This window comes from Tupaia chinensis, unplaced genomic scaffold, assembly GCF_000334495.1.
Source record: "Tupaia chinensis unplaced genomic scaffold, TupChi_1.0 Scaffold143973_1, whole genome shotgun sequence".
In the NCBI taxonomy this organism is placed as follows: domain Eukaryota; kingdom Metazoa; phylum Chordata; class Mammalia; order Scandentia; family Tupaiidae; genus Tupaia; species Tupaia belangeri.
In genome coordinates this window covers 64700-89138 of record NW_006203824.1, presented here as the reverse complement: position 1 = coordinate 89138, position 24439 = coordinate 64700, and the positions used below count along the sequence as shown (strand labels likewise).

The following is a 24439-nucleotide window of genomic DNA, read 5'->3' as shown; positions in this document are numbered from 1 at the left end:
TTTTTTGTTTTTTTTTTAATGGTGATTTTTTTTTTTTTTTTTTTTTTTTTTTTTTTTTTTTTGCTACAAGGCACATGTATTCACTGGAGAGAAAGAGAGAGACAGAGAGACAGAAAAAGAGATGGCCATACCGCAATCCCTTCTCTTCATTCTCCTCTCCAGATCCTGGGCATACATGCACGTGTGCCCGGTGTGAGTCCCAAGCTGCCAAGTCTGGGACTCAAACCATGGTCAACTTCGTGGGAGTCCAGCAACGTAACCATGACACCATCTGCTGGTCCTGGGAGCCTTCTTGAATAGCCTTTTTTTCTCTTGCTGCTTGGCCCCCTCCCAGGGGCTGCCTCAGAGGGTTGAAAAGGCCCAGCCGTGCTTCCTCAGGGTCTGGCAGGTGCCCCTTCCAGGACAGGCAGCACAGCCCACTGGGGGAGCCCACGGTCTCAGCCCAACTCTGCAGGAGGAACCAGCACTCCCTGCACTGCCTCACTCCTCACCTGCCTGCAGACCTGATTGCGGGGCTGCGCCGGCCCCCGGACACCAGGCGGTGCCCTCATGCCCCAGCGCCAGTCCCGGCAATTACAAGTTGGCATGCCGAGGGGCCAAGCATGCCAGCCAGTGTGGCAGCTTGCTGGCGGCCAGGGTGTGCTCTCGCCATGCTGAGCAAGAAGTTGGTGTGTGTGTGGTGGAGGCGGGAGGCGGGAGGCAGGAGGTTGGGGCTCAGCTCTGCCCCAGGCACCGCGAGCTGGTGGGGGACATTTGCCGTTCCCTTCCTGGTGGGTTCTGGTAGCCATTCTCCCGCCGTGTCAGAAGACCGAGGTGGACCGAGGTTGAAGGCCCTGCCCCTCTGACCCTAACCTGAGCCAGGTGCTCCAGCTGCATCCCACGCCCTCCCTGTGCCTGCTGTGAGCATGTTTGTGGACATGTATGTGCGTGTGTGTGTGTAACTTGCCATGCCTATCAGGTGAGCACAGGTATGCCCGGGGACGTGCTGGGCTGTTACTCGGCTGGTGTATCCCACATGCCTGTCCCTGTGTTTACAGCCACCGTCCGTTCAGCCAGGGTCCTTGCCACCATGCTTTGATATTTTGAATGTCATCCATGGCCCCCGTGTATGTTTGCACTGTGTATGTTTATTGCGTGTGTCCCAGGTTGAGCGTCCGTGTATGTGTTTTCCCACCCTCCCTCCCTTCGTTCCGTCCTCCCTTTTCCTTCTTTCCTCTTTTGGTCAGAGGGTACATGCAGTTGCCAGAGAGAGACTTAGAGGGAGAGGAAGAAGGCACCCCACAATGGGGTGTGGTCACCCCACAGTCCCTTCTCTTCTTCTCCCTCCTTTCAGGATTGTGGGTACCCATGCACATGTGCCTGGTGTGCTTTTCAAACCCTGGGTTCGGGACTCAAACTGCGTGACGGCCATGTGGGAGCCAATTCCCTTAACTACCAGGCCTGCAGGTCGGCCCTGCATGTATGTATATGTAAGTGTCCACATGAGTTGGAACTCACATGCACAAGGGTGAGGCCTGTGTACGCCTGCATCTGTGCAAGCCGCGAGGCTGTATGTGGATGTGAGCGTGGGTGTGTGCTTGACAGTGTGAGCGTGGGTGTACCTCTTTCTGGCCATGGATGACTAAGGCCAGGGATATTCATCATGGCTCCCCCACTTTGAGGGGAAATCCTCTTGAGTCTGAAACGGCAGAGGCCAGGGCGGAGGGGCTCCAAGCTTCTCAGGCTCCAGGCAGTGTTCCCAGGCCCTCTGACCTGGGGGGGACAAAGTCAGGGTGCAGGGAAGTGTGCACGGGCTCTGAGGAGACAAGGGCAGAGCCGGAGTTCCCTTTTGGAAGTCCCCTCCACAGCAGAGATGGTGGGGCCTGGGAAGGACAGCATCCCGGGGTGGGAGGTGGGGGCAGCTGGGCGGGCCAGCACAGCGAGCTGCAGGGGGAGGCAGATCTGAGCAGCATTTAGGACACGGATTGCATTAGAGGGGTATGAGGGCAGCGAGGCATGTTGGAACTCTCCTCACCTCTGCCCTGGCCTCTGGACTGGATGACAGGGGATGAGAGGCTGTCCCTGAGCCAGAGGAGAAGCAGCTTCGGCAGCTTGCGGTGGCCAGTCTGTGCCTGGGACCTGTGTCCTGACTCAGCCACAGTGGGAACAGTGACATGGGGCAGGGGAGGGGATGAAGTGGAGGACCTGGTCAGTGTGAGATGTTGGTGGCTGTCTGGGAGATGGTGTCCAGGAGAAGCCTAGGATGGCTGGGCTGAGATGCCCATGTAAGGGGAGCTTTGAGGGACCAACAGTTGGCGTAATGGCTATGTCATTGGACTCCTATGTAGTTGATCGTGGTTCAAGTCCCAGACACGGTGGCTTAAACTCACGCAGGGTGCGGGTGCATGCGTTCCCAAGATCCCTAGAGGAGAATGGAGGAGAGGGGATTGTGGTGTGGCCATCCCCCCCGGGGGGTGATTTCTCGCTTTCTATCTCTATGTCTCTCTCTGTCTTTCTGGCGAGCGCATGTGCCCTATAGCAAAAACCTCTCCAAAAAAAAAAAAAAAAAGAGTAGCTTTGAACAGTCAGCTAAATTCTTCAAATCAGGGTCCTTTATTTTTTTGCTATAGGGTATATGCACTTTCCAGAGAGAGAGACAGAAAGAGGGAAAGCGAGAAATCGCACCCAGGGGGATGATCACACCGCAATCCCTTCTCCTTCACTCTCCTCTCAAGGTTTTGGGCATGCATGCACAGTTGCCTGGTGTGATGTTTAAGCCTCTGAGTCCAGGACTCTAACTGTGCGGTTGGCCGTGTGGGATCCAGCTGCCTTAACCTCCATGTTACCTGCTGGCCCCAGGGCCCTTTTTGTTTATTTCTATTTCTTTTTCTTCCCTTTTTTTTTTTTTTTTTGCTATAGAGCACATGTGTTTGCCAGAGAGAAACAGAGAAAGTGAGAAACCACTCCCTCTGGGGGACTGACCATGCAACAATTCCTCTCCTCCATTCCCCTCTCAGGATTTTTGGACATGCATGCACATGTGGTTGCTGTGTCTTTTGAGCTGCCAGTTCTGGGACTTGAGAGAGACACACAGTTGGCCATGTACCACCACATATATATTTTTTTTTTGGGGGGGGGGAGAGGTTTTTGCTATAGGGTGTGTGTGCTCACCAGAAAGAGAGAGACAGAGAGATAGAAAGCAAGAAGTCAGGGGGGATGGCCACGCCACAATCCCTTCTCCATTCTCCTCTCAGATCTTGGGCATACACGCACATGTGCCTGGCGTGAGTTTAAGCCACTGGGTCCAGACTTGAACCGTGGTCGACTACATGGGAGTCCAGCGACATAGACATTACACTAACTGCTGGTCCCCATATTTTGTTTTTAAACAAACATGGAACCTGGGCCAGCAGGTTAAGGTGCTGGAATTCCCACATGGCTGACCATGGTTTGAGTCCTGGACCTGGCAGCTTGCTTTCTCACTCTCCCTCTCTCTCTGTCTCTCTCTGGCAAAACTCATGTGAAAAATAATACTAGGGACAATAATGATAATAAATAATTAAACAAAAACAAAAACAAAACATGGAACCCAAGTCTGAACCTTGGTCACGGAAGCCATTTAACTCTAGAGCCAGATGCACCAGCCCGTGGGGAGCACCAGCATAAAGCCAGGCTGCAGTGTTAGAAGCCCAGGCCCTTGGGGCCCATGAACTGGTATAACGGTTATGTCACAGGACTCCCACATGGCCAACTATAGTTTGAGTCCCAGACCCAGAGGCTTGAAACTCACGCTGGGCACATGTGCGTGCGTGCCCAAGATCCCGAGAGGAGAATGGAGGAGAAGGGACTGTGGCATGGCCATCCCCCTAGGGGAGTAATTTCTCACTTTCTGCCTCTCTGGTGAGTGCACATGCCCAGTAGCAAAAAATTTATCCCCTAAATAAATAAATAAATAAACCGTCTGAAAAAAAGCCGCTCAGGCAGTTGGTGCTGGCCAGGCCTGAGAGAGCACCTGCTCCGCATCTGGTCTGGTTGAGGAAAGACGGGGGCTCCAGGTTGCGCAGCAGGACAGGATAGGGAAGGGGCCCTCCGCCCACACCCCCTTTTGGTAGAACCCCCCCTCGGGCCCAGGCGGCCTCAGGAGACTGTAATTACGGGATTAGAAGGCGGCCTCTCCCCAGCCGGGCCCTTTGCCCCTCAAAGCCGCAGAGTGGAGACAGCGTTTGGTGGCGCAGTGCCGGTTTCCAGGTGTGTCTGGGGAAACCTGGCATCCTCTGGTGACTTGTTCAGCCTGAAAGGGCCCATTGTGGCTGCAGCCGGCCTCCAAGCAGCTCTATTTTGGGGTCGGGATCCACCCGCTCCAGCTGGAGGAAGGAAAAGGTGTATTTCAGTATGTCCTGTGAGGGAGGGGACTGCGGGCAGCAGGAGGTGTGAGGAGGGGAGAGGCCTGGGCTCCCTGCTATTGCAGGGCAGGGCACAGGAGCTGTCTGGTTTTCATGCACCCCGGGAGACCAGCTGGCAGACCCTGTCAAGCCGGAATGCAGGTCTGAGGACTGCCTGGGCCCCGCCTGGAATGCAGGTCCGAGACCTACCCACCGGTGACTTCCTGATTCCCACACCCCCGTGGTGCCCCACCCCGTGTCCTAGGCCACGGAGAGACTCATCCTGCCCGGGGGGGCCTCCTGGTTTGGGTGCCAAGGGTCAGGGACTGCAGGGCCATACAGCTGCCTGGCTCCTTGCCCTTCTGCCGTATTCTTGCCTCCCATGGAGGTGGGCACCTTCCGGCCCCAGCTGCTGGCCTCTGCCTGTGTGGGGACTCTGCCCACCTTGTCAGTGGCTCTCCGGGGCCCACCCCATCCCATCGCCAGTCCCTCCTAGCACTGAGTTCCTCTCCCATTCCCCTGAGCAACCTTCCAGGAACTCTTCCCCCAGTGCTCCTCACCTCACTTTGCATAGGCCAGTCACAGGGGGGGGGGGGCCACCCCGGCAGGAGCGTGGGGGGGGGGGGGGGGGGGGGACTCCCCAGGAAGTGGCTTGATGTGTGTCCTTGGGCTTGAGGTTCCTGTCTGTGAAATGGGTGTAATGACATCTGTGTTATCACGTGACAAAGCCTGCGCGATCAGTGAGGTAGCCAGTGTGGCCATGCCTGGCGCATAGTAGGTGTTCTGGTAGTGGTCCTGGGGGCCCTGTGCCCTGGGTGCTCCCAGGCCTCTGCACTTCAGGCCTTTGGGTGCCTGAGCCTGGGCTGCCCGGAACAGCCCCGTGACTCCAGGAATGACTAATTCCACCCCAGCAATAAGCTCTCGGAAGCCCTGAGAAGGGGGACTTTCCCCCCTCTTTCTTCTTGTTGCTTCATTAAACTCTTCTTGAGTGAGGGGAATGAGGATTGTTTTAATCCCTCGGCAGGAGGCGGGGGAGTTCAGGGAGCCCCTGGGACCAGCCTGCTGTGGCCTGTGGTCACTGGAGGCTCTCAGAGCAGAGCAGGCAGGGGTGGGCGCTGGACAGGGGCCTCGTGGCTTTGTTCCGGCCGGTGACCTCAGACAGGCCCTGGCCTTGCAGGGCTCGCTTTCCCTGTCTGCACAATGGGTGTGAGGGACCTTGCTCACCTCCCCATGCTGCTCGAGAGGGTCTGGCAAGAGGATGGCCTGGGGCCAGGCAACTGGCTGGCACATAGTAGGTGCCTTCTGAGTATAGTCAGGCCTCAGGAGAAAACTGAGTGGACAAGCTCTAAACCGTCCTTCGGCCATATTGCTTAGAACCCATTTTTTCCATCTTTTAAAGGTGGCCGGGGGTGGGGGGCAGCAGTTGGCGTGGTGGTTAAAGGCGCTGGACTCCCACGTGCCTGACTGCAGTTCGAGTCCCAGACCCGGCTGCTTGCTTTCTTACTCTCTCTTTCTCTCCTTCTGTTCTTCTCTGGTCAAATTAAAATAAATAAATAAAGTTATATTAAAAAAAAACAAAAGTAGCCTGGGCACTGGGAGGTGACGCAGTATTATCGCAACTGGACCCACACAGCACAGGTCCTGGGTTCACATCCTGGGGCCTCTCTGAGTGCTGGGTGCACACAGGTGTCATGCCCATGCCATGATCATGCTGGCCGAGGCCGGGGATGTGTGAGCTGTGAGGACCCTGTTGGGGATGCCTATATCTCTCTTCCTCTGTGTCTCTCTCTCACGAGAGAAAGAAATCAGTAAACACTGAAAGAAAAAGGGTCCTTGAAGGCCTGGTTTCCTTCTAGTGGGGTCTGGCGGTGACCTGATGACCGGGCCCTGGGGCCACGCAGCAGGGGAGCGTGTTCTCAGACCTGGCAGTCACTTCCAGCTCATGGCTGCTGGCCTGGCCCAGCTGGGACTGTCGACCCATTCCTGGGGCTGCTGAGCCTGGAAACACAGATCCAGACCCCGCTCACCCCAGTGGATCCTGCTAATGCCTCAGTCTGTCCTCCCCAAGGGTGAGGAGAGGAGTGCCGGGGGCGGGCGACCGAGACCAGATGCTCACCCAGGCTGCTTCTGTCCACAGGTGTTCCTGGCCCTCGGGGAGCTGCTTCTGTCTTGTAACTGGGCAGTGGTTGCTGACATCCTGCTGGTAGGTGTGGGGGCCGAGGTGGGGGTTAGTCCTGGGGCCTTTTGAGCAGAGGGGGCTGGGGTTCGTCCAGCTCAGGGTTGGGCCTCTGCTGTTGAGCAGTGTGAGGAGAGGGAGGAGCTGCAGGGACTGTGGGGTAGGGGACCAAGGCCGCTGAACCAGAGCCTCCCACCCCCCAGACTCTTAAGTGTCTCTCCTCTGACCCTAGCCCCATTTTGCGGATGAGAAAATGGAGGTTCAGAGAGGGCAGGTGCTTGATCCAAGATCACACAGCACCAGGGCACTGGTATGGGGGCCCCGGCTCTGACTCCTGGGCTTGCCCCTTCCCTCTCTCTTGAACACAACACTTCTCGGCAAGCTCAGGGTGCCTGACCTCACTGTGGGGTGTGCAGATGGGGACGCAGACTTCAGGGCAGTTGCTGCCGAGCCCCGGTCAGCCCAGCCCACCCCGCCTCGTGTTTCACAAGCTGCCGTGTAAGGAAGGGGCTGGCTCGTCCTGTAGTGAGGCCTGCTGCTTGTCCTGGCCACATGACTCTGCTGTGACCAGACTCCAAGGCAGCCCTACCCTGAGCCTCCCTCTGGGAGCCGGCGGGAAGGGCTTTGAACACTGTGAAGGGCTGTGCCCATGTGGCTACCACAGGATCTCGGGCCTGGGGATGTCCTGAGAGCCCTCCTCCCTCTCCCACCTCCCGGCAGCCTGGGAGTCAAGTGCTGGGCACGGGTGAACCAAGGCAGCCTGGTAACGGGCTGAGAGCGATCCCGAGGGCTGTCTAGGGCAGGGGGGTGACCTCGGTTTCAGCCCCGGTTCTGCCACCAACTAGCTAGCCTTGTGACCTCGGGCAAGTCACTTTTCTTATGTGAAAAATGGGATGATAACAGTACCTACCTCCTGCATTGTCACGGTGGTGAAATGAGAAAGTTATGCCCACAGCCTGGAGCAGAGAATGCTGGTTAGGATTCTCATGGCCTTTTGGAGGTCTCTTCTTTCTCATCCTCTGTTTTTTTTTTTTTTTTAAGATTTATATTATTTTATTTTATTTTTTATTATTTATTTTTTAACTGACTAGAGAGAGAGAAAAAAAGGGGCAAGTGAGAAAGCAAGCTGCCAGGTCCGGGACTTGAACCACAGTCAGCCATGTGGGAGTCCAGTGCCTTAACCACCACGCCACCTGTCAGCCCCTCACTTTCTTATTTTCTATCCCCAAAGAAATCTTGGCATCCTGGGATCTGAGCTTGGAAGAGTTATGGGGTCGTGTGGTCAGTTAGTCACCAATGCCTGCTTGAATACTGCTGTGGACAGGACGCTCCCTCCCTGAGAGAAACTCTGCCCTGCCGTAGCCCAGGGTCAGTGAGTCCCTCGGTGTGTCCGACAGCTGCAGGGCTGGTAGGTCTTCTCTGCCCCTCCCTGCACAGGACACCTGGGCTCCAGCCCAGACTTAGCCCCAGACCTGCTGCATGGCCTTGGGCCTCAGTTCCCTTGTCTATAAAATGGGATAATCATGACCCACCTGGTAGGGTGAGTGATACCCTACAGGAGAGCCCTCAATAAACAGCCCTCTGTAAACATTTTCTTGCCTGGGGCTGCCCACGTACAGGCACAGGGCGGTCAACACCCCCGTTCCCAACATAGCTTGTTCTCTCAGGCACTTCAAATGGAGCCAAACCTACCCCCCACAGCTTCCGCTGCCTGCTCCCCCACTGCTCAGCTCCCTTTTCCACATGACGGCCCCACAGATATGTGAAGACTGCGCCCCTGTCCCCCCAGTGTCTGTGTTTACAAGAATGATTAACCTGGCAGAGTCGGGCCCTTTGTAGAGCTAGAGAGGAGCATGTGCGCGGTGGGGGTGGGGTGGAGCGGGTGGTTATGGAGCAAGGGATGGGGGAGTAGGAGTTAGGGCCAGTGTAGATGGGCCTATCTGGGAAGCTGGCTGCCCCTGCTGGGAGCCAGGCCGGACCCCTAGGGCTCCCCGTGGTCCTTCCCTGGCTTGGACAACGTTGAACGAGACCCCCTGCACCAGCAGACTGCTAGCCCCTTCGCTGCCCTCTCACCCCCTGGAACCCTGGGGCCAGTCTGCATTTCTACGCTTTGCCAATGGAGCTGGCCCCATTCTTGCAGCCCATGGAGCTCAGTCCCACACATTATGGCTTCCCTGGCAAGAAGGGCAGGTTCAGGACCAGCAGTTAGAGCAATGGCTATGTCGCTGGACTTCCATGTCGTCAACTGCAGTTCGAGTCCTGGACCTGGTGGCTTAAACTCACGCTGGGCATGTGTGCATGCATGCCCAAGATCCCAAGAGGAGAATGAAGGAGAAGGGATTGCGGCATGGCCATTCCCCCAGGGGGTGATTTCTCACTTTCTGTCTCTGTCTCTCTGGTGAGCACACGAGCCCTAAGAAGGACAGGTTCAGGGATTGAGTGGGTGCAGGGCCCAGTGCAGGCACCAGCAGGTGATGGGGGACGCCCGTGTTTGTGGAGTTCAGGGGCAGGTGCAGCTTGGAGTACACTGAGGAGGAAGTGAAGGGGAAGGGGGACCTGCTGTGTAGACAGCTCCTTCAAGGAGCTGCATTGCCAGGGGAGGAGAGGGAGGATGGCAGCTGGAGTCGCCAGATCACCGGGAGCGGGTGCTGCTTTTCAGGAGGCGCAGCCAGAGCAGCCTCTAGGGCAGTGAGGGGAGAGTGGGTAGAGAGTTGTGGCATTAGGGGTGAGTGGGCAGGGGCAAGCCCCAGGCCTGGGGGCAGTGAGGAACCTTCAAGTAGAGCAGGGACAGGAAGCATATGAGGATGGGGTGTGTGACAGGAAGTAGAGGAAGGTCCCCTTTGCTGGCCTGCACTATCCTGAGGCAGGAGACACACACCCTGGGGTACGTGTATGCAGAGGGTGAGGCTGAGCCGAGGGGGATGCTCAGGGGACGGCTCTGGGCTGGAAAGGAAGCCAAGAGGGACTGACAGGAAAACAGGGATGTCCTGGCCCTGTCACTGGTTAGCTGTGTGACCCTGGCCAAATGACCTAACCTCTCTGGGTCTCGGCTTGCTCAGTTGTACAGCAGGCAGAGTGGTGGCAACTGCGGATGCTGCCTGGCTCTACGGATGACGCAGCTCTGCATCCCGCATATGCATATTCCGAGGGTGGCGCTGGCCCAGCTCCATCCTGCCTCCAGGTACTGTTCTCCCAGATCCCTTATCCACGCGGCTGAGAATCCTCTCTCCGGAGATGGGACCTCAGAGGCTGGGCCAGGGGCTCTCAGACTTTGCTGTGAATGAGGATTGGGTTCGGAGAGCTTGTTACCAGTTCAGGTTCCAGGCCCTCTGTCCTCAGGATCTGAGTCTGTCGGTCTCCACTAGGCTCCGGGGATCCGCTTTTCTTTCTTTCTTTCCTTTTTAAAAAAAGAATTTATTTGGGAACCAGCAGTTAGCGTAATGGCTATGTCGCTGGATTCCCACGTAGTCGACCGTGGTTCACGTCCCGGACCCGGTGGCTTAAAACTCACGCCGGGCGCGTGTGCGTGCGTGCCCAAGATCCCGAGAGGAGAATGGAGGAGAAGGGATTGCGGCGTGACCATCCCCCCTGGGGGGTGATTTCTCGCTTTCTGTCTCTATGTCTCTCTCTGTCTGTCTGGCGAGCGCACGCGCCCTACAGTGAAAATCTCTCCAAAAAAAAAAAAAAAGAAAAGAATTCATTTAAAAATGATTGTTATTATTATCTTCAATACCTATTTATTTAATATTATCATTATCGATATTAATTTAATTTGGCCAGAGGAAGACAGAGAGAGGAAAAGTGAGAAAGCAAGCCACCAGGTCTGGGACTTGAACCACCATTGGTCATGTGGGAATTTTTCACCTTGACCACTACACTACCTGGAAATTCCCATTATTATTATTATTGTTATTTTAGTTTGCTCACCAGAGAGAGAGAGACAAAAAAAGGAGAAAGCAGCTGCTGTGTCCAGGACCCAAACCACAGTCGGCCCTGTGGGAGCCTGGCGCACGTTAACCCCGATGCCCCTGCGGCCCCGGGATCTGCTTTTCTGAAGAATCTCCCAGTAAGGGAGGTGTTCCTCAGAGCAGCACATTGAGAACATCGGGCTGGCACAGCTGCTCCCTTGCCCCACAGAGCCTTTGCAAAATTCCAACCCTCTTCTTGTTCACAAGTTCCTCTGGTGGGGAGCTCTCTCTCTGTGCCCCAGCAGCCCCTGCCATGTGGGGTGCCTTCTATTGATGGAGGTGGTCTGGCTCAGTCACAGTCAGGACCCAACTCTGGCAGCCTTCTGGCCCGGCGTGGCATCAGAGGCTCCTGCTCCCCAGAAGGCCGAGGTTGTGGCTCTCCAGGCTGTGGTCCTGCCTCCCACACCTACTCACGGGGTCTCTAGCTCCCTTCCAGCTGCTGTCTGGGCCCCAGCCAGGATGGCCCAGAACCTGCTCGCCCTGCCCCAGTGTGGGGAGTGGAGCAGAATTCACTCTGTCTTCCCAGGTCTGTCCTTGGGGTTCTGGAATCCAGCCTCCAGGCTCGTCTCTCACCTCTGCAGGTTTTCCCAACCCCCAAGGGGTAATCACCTTCCCTGTCCTCCCTCCACCCATGTTTCAGAGCTTCCCTGCTCAGCCTCTGCCCCCAGGGAGCCGTCTGCTCGCTCTCTGTCTCACCCTCCCAAGGCTGTCTGGGTGGGGAACACAGGAGGCAGGCTGCCAGGGCGTCTGCACCTGGTGGTTGCCGCTCCGCCTTCCTGCAGGCCCTTAGTAGACACTGGCTTTGCCCTGGGCTATAGAGGGAACAGCTCCTCTAAAAAAGGAGAGCCGAAAACAGAGGTGGTGTTGTCTCAGAATAGAGCGAGCCTGGATTGTTGGGAACCCAAAAGCCTCTCATTTTTGAAATGACCCCCTGGGCTCTCCAGCTGCAGCTGGGCCCAGCCATGGCCCTCTGGCTGTGTGAAAACAATGGGGACCCAGAACAGACGTAGGAGACCCACCTCTAACAGCTGGCAGCAGCAGCAGCAGGTCTGGGCCCAGCAAGTCGGAGCTCCTGGGAGGGGAGGAAGGGGCCAGCCTGCCTGCACCTTATTCTCAGGGGCCAAGCAGCCCCGGCCCCCACAGGGACATTTTGAAACATTCAGTGCTCTCCCTCTAGGAAGTGCTGCCTGACTCCCCAGAATCACCCGTGAGTAATCACATAATTATGGGGCGAGAAGGAAGTCTTTGTGGAAGGTGCAATGCTGTGGTCAGCTCCTTCTTGGGGCTGTTGGCAGATCCCTGGCATGGGCAAGAGGCCCAGCTTCTCTCACCACCTGGACAGAGTGGCCCAGCGCCAGTGACCCTGGTCCTGGTTGGTCATTCACAGTGACTCTTGCCACTCCGCTGCTCATCCACAAGGACCCCTCTCAGCAGATCACAGTGACTCTTGCCACTCCGCTGCTCATCACAAGGACCCCTCTCAGCAGACCCCCTGCGTTCGTCCTCTGGGCTTTTAGAATCCAGAGACAGTGTCCCTGGGCTCCTGCTGCCACACGTGGTTCTGCCGTCCTCTACCTGCAGTGTCTGTCCCTGGTCTCTGCTGGCTTCCAATGACTCTTAGATCTGCAGGCTGGGGGTGAACCTTCTTCCGCTTTCTCTCCAGGTCCAAAGTGTTCTATAACAAACGCGTAATGATTGCTAAATGGTCCGCTCCCCCTCGCCCATAACAGCAGAGGTCAGGTCAGCCTTGGAGAGAGAAGGCCTGGGATGGAGGCTCAGCCTTGGTGTTTTCTGGCTGGGTGACACTGGGCAGGTTACTCCTCCCTGCAGAGATGTTTCTCATCTGTAAAATGCAGGTAGTAACCGTATCTCCTTTGCAGCTCGTTTCAGTTGATATGCCAAAGGCGTGCAGGAAGCAGCCAGTAAGCGGTAGCAAGTATGATTATTCTTGTTGTTGTTCTTGGACAGGCTCTGTTTATGGACTCCTAGGTCTTGGGGATAAGACTTGGTGGTGGGTAGCCCCCTGTGGCTGCATTATTGGGGCCATGTGACTGAGTGGTGTATTCTGAACCCTCTCCTTCTCCCTCCCCTGCCCTGCTGCAGCCCTGGGTTTCAGGCAGGGCTTCTCCTGGGACCAGTGTTCCAGATGGTTCTATTTGACCTACTTGATTGGCAGAACTTCAGCTACTCCCCTCTGTGCCTCTTGCCTTGCTGTACCCCAGGGACCCCTAGAGAAATTAGACAAGGACTTTGCTGCTTCCACCATGGAGGGCTGGACAGAGAAGGGCCTCCTCCCCGTTCTGGGTGATGGAAGTTCAGTTAGGGGTGTGCAGGTGGCTGTGGGTGCTCAGGGCAGGCACCTGGACTCTGGGAGGGCTTTGTAGAGGAGGTGACTCACAGATAAGTCCTACATGGCAAGTGGGGATGCTCCAGCTGGCCCAGAGGGGGGAAGGAAGCTGGATAGAACCACAGCAACTTCTAGAACCAGGAAACATTCTGCCTCCAGGCTGGAGTTTCCCTCTGCCGTCCACAGCAGCCGCTGGGCCCAGGGGAAGAGTGATAATGAACATAACCCTGGGCGCAGGGGCTGTCAGTGTCCTCATCTCGGGATGAGGAGTTTGAGGCACAGAGAGATGAAGCAACTTGCCCAAAGTCACACAGCTGGTGGATAGGGAACCTGAGACTGGAACCTTGACAGTCCGACTCCAGAATTCATATCCTGTTTTGTTTTTTTTCTAAAAAAAATTTATTTATAATTTCTTATTTATACATGATTTATTGTTGTATATCTTTGTGGGATGCAATAAAGATTTTTTTAAATAATATTATTTAACTTTTATTTATTTTAATTTGATCTGGGAGAGACAGAGTGAGAGAGAGAGAGAGAGAGAGGGAAAGTGAGAAAGCAAACTGCCAGGTCTGGGACTCAAACCGTGGTTGGCCATGTGGGAGTACCAGCACCCTCAACCACCACGCCACCTGCCAGCCCCATCACAATGACATTTTTCAAAACATGCTTACAGTGTATGATCATCGAATCATCAAACAACATGACATTACCTTGTGCTTTTTGTGGAATTCATATCCTTAGCCTATTTGCCCTCCTCCATGGAGTTGTGTGGGCCTTTCCAGCAAGGCCACCTTTAGTCTCTGCCCAAAGGGCCTTGAAACGTTCCCGAGAATTCTGAGGCCTCTGTAGCACCCTGCCCACGGCCCACACATGCAGGCACCTGGCTGTGCACCTCGTCACCCTGCCGGCCTGCACTGCTGCCTCCTGCACCCCTGTTTGGAACGCCCAGCCCCCTCACTGTTCATAGCCACGCCTGGTCCCTACCCAGTTCAAGAACAAACTCCTAAGAGGGAACGCTGATCAGGAGGCCTTGCCCCATCCGGGGCACTGGAAGTTTCGTGGCTTCAGTTCCTGAGCCTCAGGTGCTGGGGGAGGGGCTTCAGGCTCAGGAGTGTGTCACCCTCCCATCCCACTCACCTGTCACCTCCAGCAAACCCTCGGCAGGCGGGGAGCAGGAGGTGGGTGTGAAGGGGCACCCGTTCTCCGCCTAGCTTGGGGAGCTCCCTGATGCTTGTGTATTTTGCAGTCCGTGGTGGTGCCCAGGTGCCGGGGGACAGCAGAGGGGCTTCAGATCACCGTGGGCCACATCCTGGGAGACGCAGGCAGCCCCTATCTCACCGGACTGGTAAGGCTGGGCAGGGCTTGGGGAGGCAGCGCACTAGCTAGAGCTGGGGGCTGGCCCCAGGGCCAGCAGAACTAGCCCCTCTTCTTGGCAGATCTCTAGCGCCCTGCGGGCAGGGCGCCCCGACTCCTACCTGCAGCGCTTCCTCAGCCTGCAGCAGAGCTTCCTGTGCTGCGCCTTCGTCATCGCCCTGGGTGGAGGCTGCTTCCTGCTAACGTCTCTGCACCTGGAGAGAGACCAGGCCCAGGCCTGGCAGCCTAGCACAGGTACCCCCACCCCTCACACCCAGGCCAGGCTCAGGGCCGAGCACGACAGGAGCGGGAGCGCGGGCCGCCCCTGATCCCCTGGCCAGTTTGGTTGTGCATTCATTCAGAAATATCTTTGACCCCTTGCTCTGTGCCAGGCAAGGTTGCAGAGGCCAGGGAGTGAACGGATTGGGCCAAGTCCAAGTCCAAGCCCTCATGGAGCTGACGCCCCTGTGGGAGGAGACAGACCAGAAACAGAAACACGGGAAACATACCCTGAGTGACAGTGCTAAGGAGAGACTCAGAGCAGGGATGGGAGTAGGGAGGGGCAGGGGGGGCGGATTGCTGCTTTTAGCAGGGTGGCCGAGGAGACCCTCACTACACAAGGGACCCTGGAGCAGACTTGGAGGTGACGGGGTGAGCCATGCAGCAATCTGGAGGAAGGTGCTCCCAGCAGTGGGAACAGCTGGTGCAAATGCCCTGAGGTGGGGCCCAAGGTGTTTGAGGACAGCAGGGAGGCCAGTGTGGCTGGAGTAGGAACAAGGGGGACAGTGAGAGGGATGGGCAGTAACAGGGCCAGGGCATGAAGCTCCAGGGGTCCTCATAAAGATAGTGACATCGGGACCAGCAGTTGACATAATGGCTATGTCGCTGGACTCCCATGTAGTCGACTGCAGTTCGAATCCTGGACCCGGTGGCTTAAAATCTTGCTGGGCCCATGTGCGTGTGTGCCCAAGACCCCAGAGGAAAATGGAGGAGAAGGGATTGCGGTGTGACCATACCCCCCAGGGGGTGATTTTTCGCTTCCTGTCTCTCTGTCTCTCTCTGTCTGTCTGGTGAGCGCATGCGCCCTATAGCAAAAACCTCTCAAAACAAAACAAAACAAAACAAAAGATGGAGACATCAATGCTGAGCGAGATGGGAGGCTGTGGGGTTCCTGCAGAGGAGGCCCAGGGGGTCTAATTTACATTGAAAACCTGCCGTGTTGATCATGGACTGGAGGGTCAGAGTTGGAGCCTCCTACAGAGGCCGTAGGAGGCTTTGACCATCCCGAGAGTGGTGGGCCGAGACCACTGGTGGCACTGACGGTAAGAAGGAGTCAGGTCTGGAGTTCGTTCTGTAAATGGAGTCTAGAGGACTCCCTGACAGACTGCAGGCTGGCTGCAAGCACCTCCTGCTCCCACAGGGTCAGCTGAGCCTCTTTCTTCTCGCAGGGACCCCGGACAGCAAGGACATGGACAGCGTGGACGTGGAGAGCCGAGGCCTGCTCTCTGGAACCCCTGCCTTCACAGAGCGCCCCTGAGCCCCTCCCCGCAGCAAGGAGGTCCCCTGCCCTGCCTGCACCCCTCCTGCTGGCCCCCACAGTAGCACTGCCTCTGCCCACCTTTGGCTGTGGTTCAGGGGCCCTGGCCGAGCTGCATCTGCCACTTCTTCGCTCCCAGCTAGAAAGCTGGCAGGGCCCAGCGCCTGGGCTGGGAATTGAGCTGTCAGCACCCTCTGTGGGGGGCCTGGGCCTGTGCCTGCACCCAGCAGAAAGCTGCTCCAGCCGGGGTCCTCAGCCTGGCTGCGATGAGCCCGATTAAAGCGTGGCCGAGACAAAGCCCATGGAGTCCAGGCCTCCAGCCTGCCCTCTGTTTACAGCTTTTGCTGTGCCTCTGCTGGGCATGGGAGGACAAGAGGTGGGCCATGTGGGCTAAGGATGCAGGGCTGCCCCTCCATGGGGCTCTCTAGGGATCTCCAGCTTGGACCTTTCCCTCTGACACAGCTTCCCTAGTTGGCAACGTTGTGGGGGCCCAAGACACCCCTCTGCGACTCCACCCTGTGAACGGAAGATGGGGGCCACGTTGGTGGCCTTAGGGGTGGGTTTCCATTAGATTCTGCTGTGGGTGTGTGGCTTTAGGTCCCAGGGAACCACGCAGAGGGTGCCTGAGCCTGCACAGACACATGCAGCCGCCCCAGAGTCACGCCAAGGGGCGAGCCTGGTCGTGCATGCATGCTCCCAGCCGTGCATGCATGCTCCCGACCATGCCGTGTTCTGCACTTCCCCCCTCTGCCCACGCTGACCCCAGTTCAATCTGTGGGGAGGGCTAGCTTGGTGGGACCCACGCTTGCCATTGGGTTCAGAGCAGCTGGGCTCAGTGGGCCCTGCAGGAGATCAACAGCTTCCAGGCGGGCAGCAGCGGGAAGGCATGTTCTTTCCGCCCATGAAACTGAGCTCCTCTCCCCTCCCCTGGTGCCCAGCCAGGCAATCACTTGCTCACTTGCGAGTTGCCCCTTCACTGTGCCAGGCTGTGCCTGTCTCCCTGCAGCGTGGGCAGGACAGTGACCCAGACTCCCGCGCACCCCTGACCTGCGCTTGCGTCATCCTACCTCCCGCAGTGTCCTCCCTGCCCCCATCACTGGTTGTGACAGGCCCCAGGAGCTGGGCTCCCTTGCACAGCCCACACCTGCCCCGAGAGTCAGCCTCACCAGCTGACTTGCCCCTTGATCCATGACTTGATGCATGGAACTCGTGCAACAGGCAGCTCCTGAAGTTCCAAGGACTAGGATCTGCGAGGGTATTTGGTTTCACCCGGGAAGGAGGTTGGGCTGGAGCTGGGCCATTAGATCTCTCTCGGCACTTGCTGGCAGGGTGCCTGGGACCACTTCCTGTCCCTCTCAGAACTGCAGACCTCCCAGCTATCTTGCAGAGGTGTGTTGTTAAATGTGGCTTTTCTAGCCAGGCCTCATGTGGTTCTCATGGGCTGGGTCTCAATCAATAGAAGCCCAGCTCAGGGCCTGAACATCCTTTCCAGCAGCCCTGGGGTGGACCTCTGTGAGGCTCAACTTCTAGAAATGGGTGAGGGCTTCCCAAGAGTCAGAGGTTGGTCCCTCTCCCACAGCCCCACCCCAGGATCAGCCGCTGGGGAGAAAGAAACCTCGGCCCATGCCAATTCCACAAACGTGTGCTGGTATCAGAGGGTGTCATCAGAGCATCAGGCAGCGAATCACACTCCAACCCTACCTTGGTCCTCACAGTCCAAGGTAGGACAGGGAAATATTGGGGTACAACTCTGGGCAAAGGAAGAGATAACACCCCTCAGAAGCCTTTGAGGAGGTAGCTTTGGAGCTGGTAATAGCTGGGGTGAAATTCTAGGTAGAGGGAACAGGACAGGCAAAGGTCTGAAGGGTGGGATGGAGGTGTGTAATGAATCACAGAGGAGGGGCAGTGTGGCCAGGGAGGAGGGTGACATCAGAGGAGAGAGGAGGTTTTTGTTTTTGTTTTGGAGAGGGTTTTTTGCTATAGGGCTCATGCGCTTGCCAGAAAGACAGAGAGAGCCAGAGAGACAGAAAGCGAGAAATCACCCCCGAGGGGGGATGGCCACTCCACAATCCCTTCTCCTCCATTCTCCTCTCGGGATCCTGGGCACGCACGCACACGCACCCAGCATGAGTTTAAGCCACCAGGTCTGGGACTCGACCAAGGTCGCCTGCATGGGAGTCCAGTGACATAGCCATTACGTCAACTGCTGGTCCCAGGGAAAGGAATTTGAAGAGGCTGGGGCCAGAGGGGCTTCAGATGCCAGCAGAGGAGCTGGAACTTAATCCTGTAATCCAGGGTAGTTCCTTCTGACTCACTGCACGCCAGTGTTTGAGTCGCTGGGTGGGGCTAGGTGGTGCTTCCCAGGACGGAGCTAGACAAGATACCCAGTCAGAAGTTTATGGGGTGCTTTTGTCCACAATGGCATGGGGCAGGGCAGGAGCACCAGGACTGGCCAGCCCTGGACGTGGTTGAGACCAGTGTCTTCTCTGTAGCCAACCCTGACCCCTGCTTCCCCTAGTTCCCACCTCCTACCTCTTTGGGGCTGGTGACGGTGGGTTGAACTCTCAGGTGTGACTTGGAGAGTCTGGGAGAGCCTGGCCACTCAGGCTCGAGTGGAGGAGTCTGTAAATAGAACACATCTTCCCGGCCTAAAGGGCACTTGTTGGGTAATCCCAGTCACTAATACTGCCAGACTTGTTTGTTGAGAATGTCAACAGGAGGAAAATGATGCTCAGCAGGAGGAATCCTGAATCCCACCCTGCTCTGTTCATGTGCTAATTACTCTTTCCAGACACACACGCTGCATTCCAGCTGCTCTTGTCATCCGGGATGCAGGGGTGCCTGACCCTGTGCATGCTCTTCTCTGTGTCGTGTGTGAGCCACAAGGGCCTGTTTATAGGGTACTGATAGAAACTCTCCTCCCACTCAGACCTACAGCTTGAGGGGTTGAGCATGCACATTCCTGCACCCCAGCCCTGGCTTGGTCTCTCCGACACCAGACCTGGGTCTGTCTGTCATCCCCTGCAGGGTTTGACTTTCCTCCATGCCTGGATGGGCTTGGGAGGTTATTTGATCTAATGCAGCCTCTAAGGACAGAGCTGGCAGGAGCAGCTGGAGGTGCTGGGGCTATTGTTTACCCCAGCACAGGGAGGGGTGTGTGTACATGTGCTCCTTCTGCGACCATATTTGCTTGGGTTGTGGGGTCATCTGCAACAGAAATAAATGGAATACCTTAAGCAGGAAAAAGACTTACCAGGAGCATATTGAGAGCTCACAGAATTGCTGGGAAGATTGGAGATTCAGGAGTCAGGGTTCTTGGGTCATCTTATTTGGAAGTCTTGGTCACAGCTTCAGACATTTCCTCCCTGTTCTTCTGTCACCCTTCTCAAGATTTAAAGCCCTGAGCCAGATTGTCCAGTTGGGCTAGCATGGTTCCTATGCCCATGCCTTGATTTATAGACCCTTTCAGGCCAGGGAACTGGGTGCTGTTAGGAGGGAGCATGCATTTGGAGCATCGAAACAAAGCAAGACAACAACAAAAGGAAAATGATGACAAAAATAAAAACACAGTGTCCACTAAAATGAATTCGGGCAGGCCACTAGCCCTGTCTAAGATGCAGCCTGTCTGCAGGTTGGGGAAGAGGCTGGACTTAAAATCCTTCAAGGGATTCTTCATTTCTGATCATGTGAGTCCATGATCAAAGGAGACTGAAGCTTCTATAATTTAGAACTGTGTTAAAAATGATCAAATGACAGAACAGGAACTCCTGCATTAGTGGGGACTCAGGGCCGTCTGCTCTGAGCAGGAGAGAGAGGCAGAGATGAAGCATTCTAAGCAAAACTCACAAGGCAGGCCCAGGCTGGGGGCTGGGGACTGCTTGGCAACAGCAGAAATAGAGAGGAGATGCCTTCCTCCCACCGGTGAGTGGCAACCTGTGGAGAAGGCCAACCAAAGGGCGGAGGTGAATGGCAGGTGGAGGTTAATAGAGGGTGGAGCCAATCAGGGAGGAAATGCATTTTCTAGAGGACCAGGAGAGGAAGCTTGCTGATGTCTGAGTCACTCAGAGCTATAGACACATGATGCAAATCAACACACATTTCCTGAGCACCTGCTAAATGTCATTTATTCATTCAATCAACAAACATTCTCTAAGCACCTCCTCTGTACCAGATCGGGGAGATGAATCAGACAGGGTATGGGCCCTGGAGACTCACGCTCTGCGGGTGGGTGGGTAGGGGGGTGGACTCTTGTACAAACACAATCAGTATAATGAGTTTGGTGTGATGGAGGGAGAGGTGGACAGGTTCCCAAACAGCCCAGAGGAAGAAATGATGCTTGTTCAGGTGGGTCAGGAAAGGCTTCCTGGAGGAAGTCATGTCTGTGCTGGGTTTCTGAAGCACAAGTGGGAGGGAAGAGCTGGGTAGGCAGCCTAGGCAGAGCCTGTTGGAAGGGCTGGGGGAGGGGGTTGCACATGAGACGCTCTCCGTGGTCCTGAATCACCATTGCATTAGTAGGACAAAAGCTTTTATGTTGAGGGGAGAGCAGGCACGGTAGACAAATGGCCCGATCCTGGCCACTCCCCCAGGGTCCAGGAAGTATAATGATTGTAAATGAGGTCAGGGAACTCCATGTTCAGTGCAGTGGAGTGTAATTTTGAGAGATGGGTAGTAGGATCTGAGGCTAGGGATCATCATGGGTCAGGAGAGATTGTGAAGGGTCTTGGAGACAGTATTAAGAAAATCGGATTAAAAAAAATTCAGCGGATGTGTGTACTCGCCAGAGACAAAGAGGAAGGAGGAGAGAGATAAAGAGAAAGGAGAGAGGAGAAAACATCCCCCATGGGGAATGGCCACACCCAAACCCCTTCTAATCTATTTCTTCCTCCTTTCTAAATTTTGGGCAAGCACACACATGTGCCTGGTGTGTTTCTCAAAGGGTCCAGGAAGTATAATGATTGTAAATGAGGTCAGGGAACTCCATGTTCAGTGCAGTGGAGTGTAATTTTGAGAGATGGGTAGTAGGATCTGAGGCTAGGGATCATCATGGGTCAGGAGAGATTGTGAAGGGTCTTGGAGACAGTATTAAGAAAATCGGATTAAAAAAAATTCAGCGGATGTGTGTACTCGCCAGAGACAAAGAGGAAGGAGGAGAGAGATAAAGAGAAAGGAGAGAGGAGAAAACATCCCCCATGGGGAATGGCCACACCCAAACCCCTTCTAATCTATTTCTTCCTCCTTTCTAAATTTTGGGCAAGCACACACATGTGCCTGGTGTGTTTCTCAAGCCACTGAGTCCAGGACTCAGACTGCACAGTTGGTCATGTGGGATCCAGCTGCCTTAACCACTAGGCCATGGGCTGGTCTCAAATGACATTAGGTGTCTTAGGTCCTATAAGTAGTGGAGAGCCATGGAAAGGTTCTGTGCAAGGTGGCGATGGGGTCGTATGGGTGATTTAGAATGTTATTGGCAAGCAGCGTGGAGAAAAGACTGGAGGGGGGTGTTGGGGCAAATGGCATTGAACTTCATGAGGGCCCCGATGAGACAGGGTTGAACTAAATCAGTGCTCAATGGGGACACTTGGAAATACTAACCTTAGATATGGGAGGCGAGGGAGAAGAAGGAGTCCCAAATGGCTTCCTGGTTTCCTGCTTGGTGACAATGTGGATGCTGCTGCTATTTGTCAAGAGATGAATGACAGCGGTGGGAGCAATACTGGAGGAGAGATGGTGAGTTCAGTTTTGCACATGTGGGCTTAGGGTGTCAGAGCTGTCTCTGGGGGGAATGTGCACATGCATACAGACCAAGTGCTTGGAGATGAGATGGAGGCCGGGGTGCCATGAGCACATGGAAGCCCTGACATGGGTGAGAGGCTGCCAAGGGGGATTGAGCCAGATGAGAAGGGAGGCAAGTGAGGCTGGAGCCTGAAGACACGCTCACGTAGGGATATGGGCAGGGGGAGGTGTGCACTTTGAAGGCCGTTGTTTCTCAGGGTGTATTTTACAGAGCTCTGGTCTGGCAAGATGTTCCAAGTACACGTGGGAACATGGCAGCCTGTCCCTCCCTGTGGGAGATGCACAGTGTACATGCTCACCAGGAAGGCTCAGAGATGTCCTTCAGTAAGGACACCAACTTCTCTGTTTGTTCTACCAGATCTCAAATACACTTGTCCTTGGAATAATGGCCATTAATGCCCTGTGCTCCATCTGTTTTAAAGTTACAGTCTAGACCTAATGAGTAGATAGCAGAAGGTCCTTTGGCCACCATCGAATTCAGCTTTCCATTATGCTGATGAGGAAATGGAGTCCTCCCGAAGCCAAGGGTAGTGCCGCGAGGCAGGAGGGGAAGGCTAGATTAGGAAGTGGACACACCTGGGTGTAGTTCAAGCGTCATCATTTACTAGGAATGTGACCTTGGGCCAGTCGCTTCTTTAGGGTGGGAGGCTGAATTTCTTCATCAGTGAGATGGAAATAACCCTACAAGCTGATGGCCGAGGGTCCCATGATGCTGCCAGAGATTCTGAAGGCCCCTGGGACTTGCCCACACTTACAGAGCTAGAAAGAACTTGTCCTCTTCATTGTCCTTCCCTTGGTGGCCTCTAATTTCACAGAAGCACCTACACTAGAGATTGCGAATTAAAACTCCAGCTAAACCCACGCCATGATAATTGTTAGCTTGCTTGACGGTAGCTCAGAAGTCCCCCAAATGTGAAGGGCTCAAAACTCTGCCCTTTTCCCTTGCTCTGAGTCCTACTCAGGGCTACGAAGTGAGGGGTCATGGGAAGAGAATGCTCCCCTTTGCAGTCAAGGGCTAGAAAACCGGGCAGGGCTGTGACTGCGAGGATGAGTTTGGGGAATGGGAAGGGAACTTTGGAATTGGGCTTTGAGTCATAGGGGTGCCTCCTTCACAACTGGACAGAGTTCCACAGCTGGGCAGCACCACACAGCTGGACGCTGTCCTCCTGTTGGCACCCACACAGTTAGAGCCAAGGATGATGGCTGGATCATTGGCCAGTTTTAGCCCCATGGAGCTGCTAGGGCTGGCCTTGCTTGTTAATCACCTGTCATCCCAGGCCACCCGGTGGAACTTCCTCCATCTGACTTTGCAGGCCTGAGCTCAGCAAGCTGGAAAGAGGCAGCGGGCAACTTTGAGAATGAAATCTGTTTTCCTAACCCTCCCGTCACAGTCATTCATACTCAACACGCTGAAGCATATTTTTAGTCACTTCGCAGAATTTAAAATACACCTCGAAGGCGCCAAGAAACACCAGCTTGGGGATTAACTCTGCTCACAAGAGACAGCGTGTGTGGGGGTGCCTTGTGCTGTGTCACCCGTTGGCTATGCTATGACTCACCGTGGCCAACACCTTCACGAAATGCACCTGCCTGTGGACACAGGGTCTGGGACAGCCTGCAGTGGGAAGTGAGGTCCTGGTGCCAGAGGATGGCATCAGAGCCGAGGGCCAGCTCCAGCCCTGCCCTGCCCAGCCGCATGTCTGTGCCCTGGGACCTGTTCGTGAAACACAGGAAAAAATGATCTGGCTTCTGAGGGTCTGTCCAGTTCTAACGCTCTGCTGTCCGCATTTTATTTGTACAAGATTTTAATTTCTGAGCCCCAAACATGAATGGAGAAAGGTTGGGGCAGGTTTCACAGACCCTCAGCATCTCTGAGGTGTTGAAGCAGTGTTGGTGGTCCTGAACCCAGAAGCTATCTGGCCACTTTCCACAGGAGACAGGAATCTTCCCATGCCCTGAGGCGAACTGACCCCTCAGACTTCCAGACTAAATTCCTTCCTCCCATGACCCCAGAGAGAGAAACCGAGAGCCCCAGAAAGAGTACTGGTCTTGCCTAGATCATATCACACAGCAGGGCAGAGCTGGGATAGGACGCAGCCTCCTGTCTTCCACTGCCGGCTTTGTGTCCCCCCTAGCCACGGCGCTTAGAGGTATCCTCCCACGAGAAGGCCCCTTCTTGTCCTGTCTTTGTTGAGCCCCCCTAGCCACGGCGCTTAGAGGTATCCTCCGACGAGAAGGCCCCTTCTTGATGTCCCGTCTTTGTTGAGTCCCAATGGGAGCCCTGGCTCTCCCTGACAGGGGCTGCGGCCCTATGGGTCGGAGGTAGGATCTGGGTGCGCCCACAGGAATGGGCTCAGAGTTAGGTCAGGAGCTGGGTCTGGGTTTCCCTGGGGAGTGGGCAACAGTACCTTCCATGCCCGGTGTAGGTCTGGGTCCTGTGCCAGGCAGGCACCCCCAATCTTGTTTCTTGGTTCATCCACTGCCCTCCTGGAACTGATGAAGTCAGGGTGTGTGAGGAGCTGCTGGGCGGTGGGCTCTCCAAAGGCGCCCTGACTTGGCCGCCTGAGACCCCTGTCTCCCGGTTGTCGAAGTACCCTAGGCTTACCCTCAGCCCACCCCCAGTCTCTGTCAGGAGTCCACTGCACTAGTGGTGACTGGGTAGGTGGGTGCTGGGGAGTCCTGCTGCCCGCACCCCACTCGGGGCTTCGTAGCTCCGCGCACACCCCCTCTGGGTATTCGCGGGCTTCCGCGGCCGCGCGGCTCCAGCGTGACTACGCCCCCGTCGGGCAGGAGGGGCTCTGCGGCCGGGGCCCCCCTCTACCCCCCGGGGCAGCACGTGCGGGGCGGGGCTGTGGCCCGAGCTTGGAGCTGATTGGGCGCGGGCCTGGTGGGCGGGGCGGG

General features: G+C 55.8%; 1 protein-coding gene across 1 annotated transcript in view; it reads left to right on the top strand.

The window, feature by feature from the left end:
* SPNS3 (SPNS lysolipid transporter 3, sphingosine-1-phosphate (putative)) overlaps nt 1-16044 on the top strand; it is a 64697-nt gene extending 48653 nt beyond the window's left edge. Inside the window, exons 10-13 of the mRNA XM_027767168.1 lie at nt 6499-6564; nt 14102-14200; nt 14292-14463; nt 15657-16044. Coding sequence (XP_027622969.1) covers nt 6499-6564; nt 14102-14200; nt 14292-14463; nt 15657-15745 — 426 coding nt within the window. The 3' untranslated portion in view covers nt 15746-16044. The remainder of the gene's footprint in view (nt 1-6498; nt 6565-14101; nt 14201-14291; nt 14464-15656) is intronic.
* The last annotated feature ends 8395 nt before the right edge of the window (nt 16045-24439 follow it).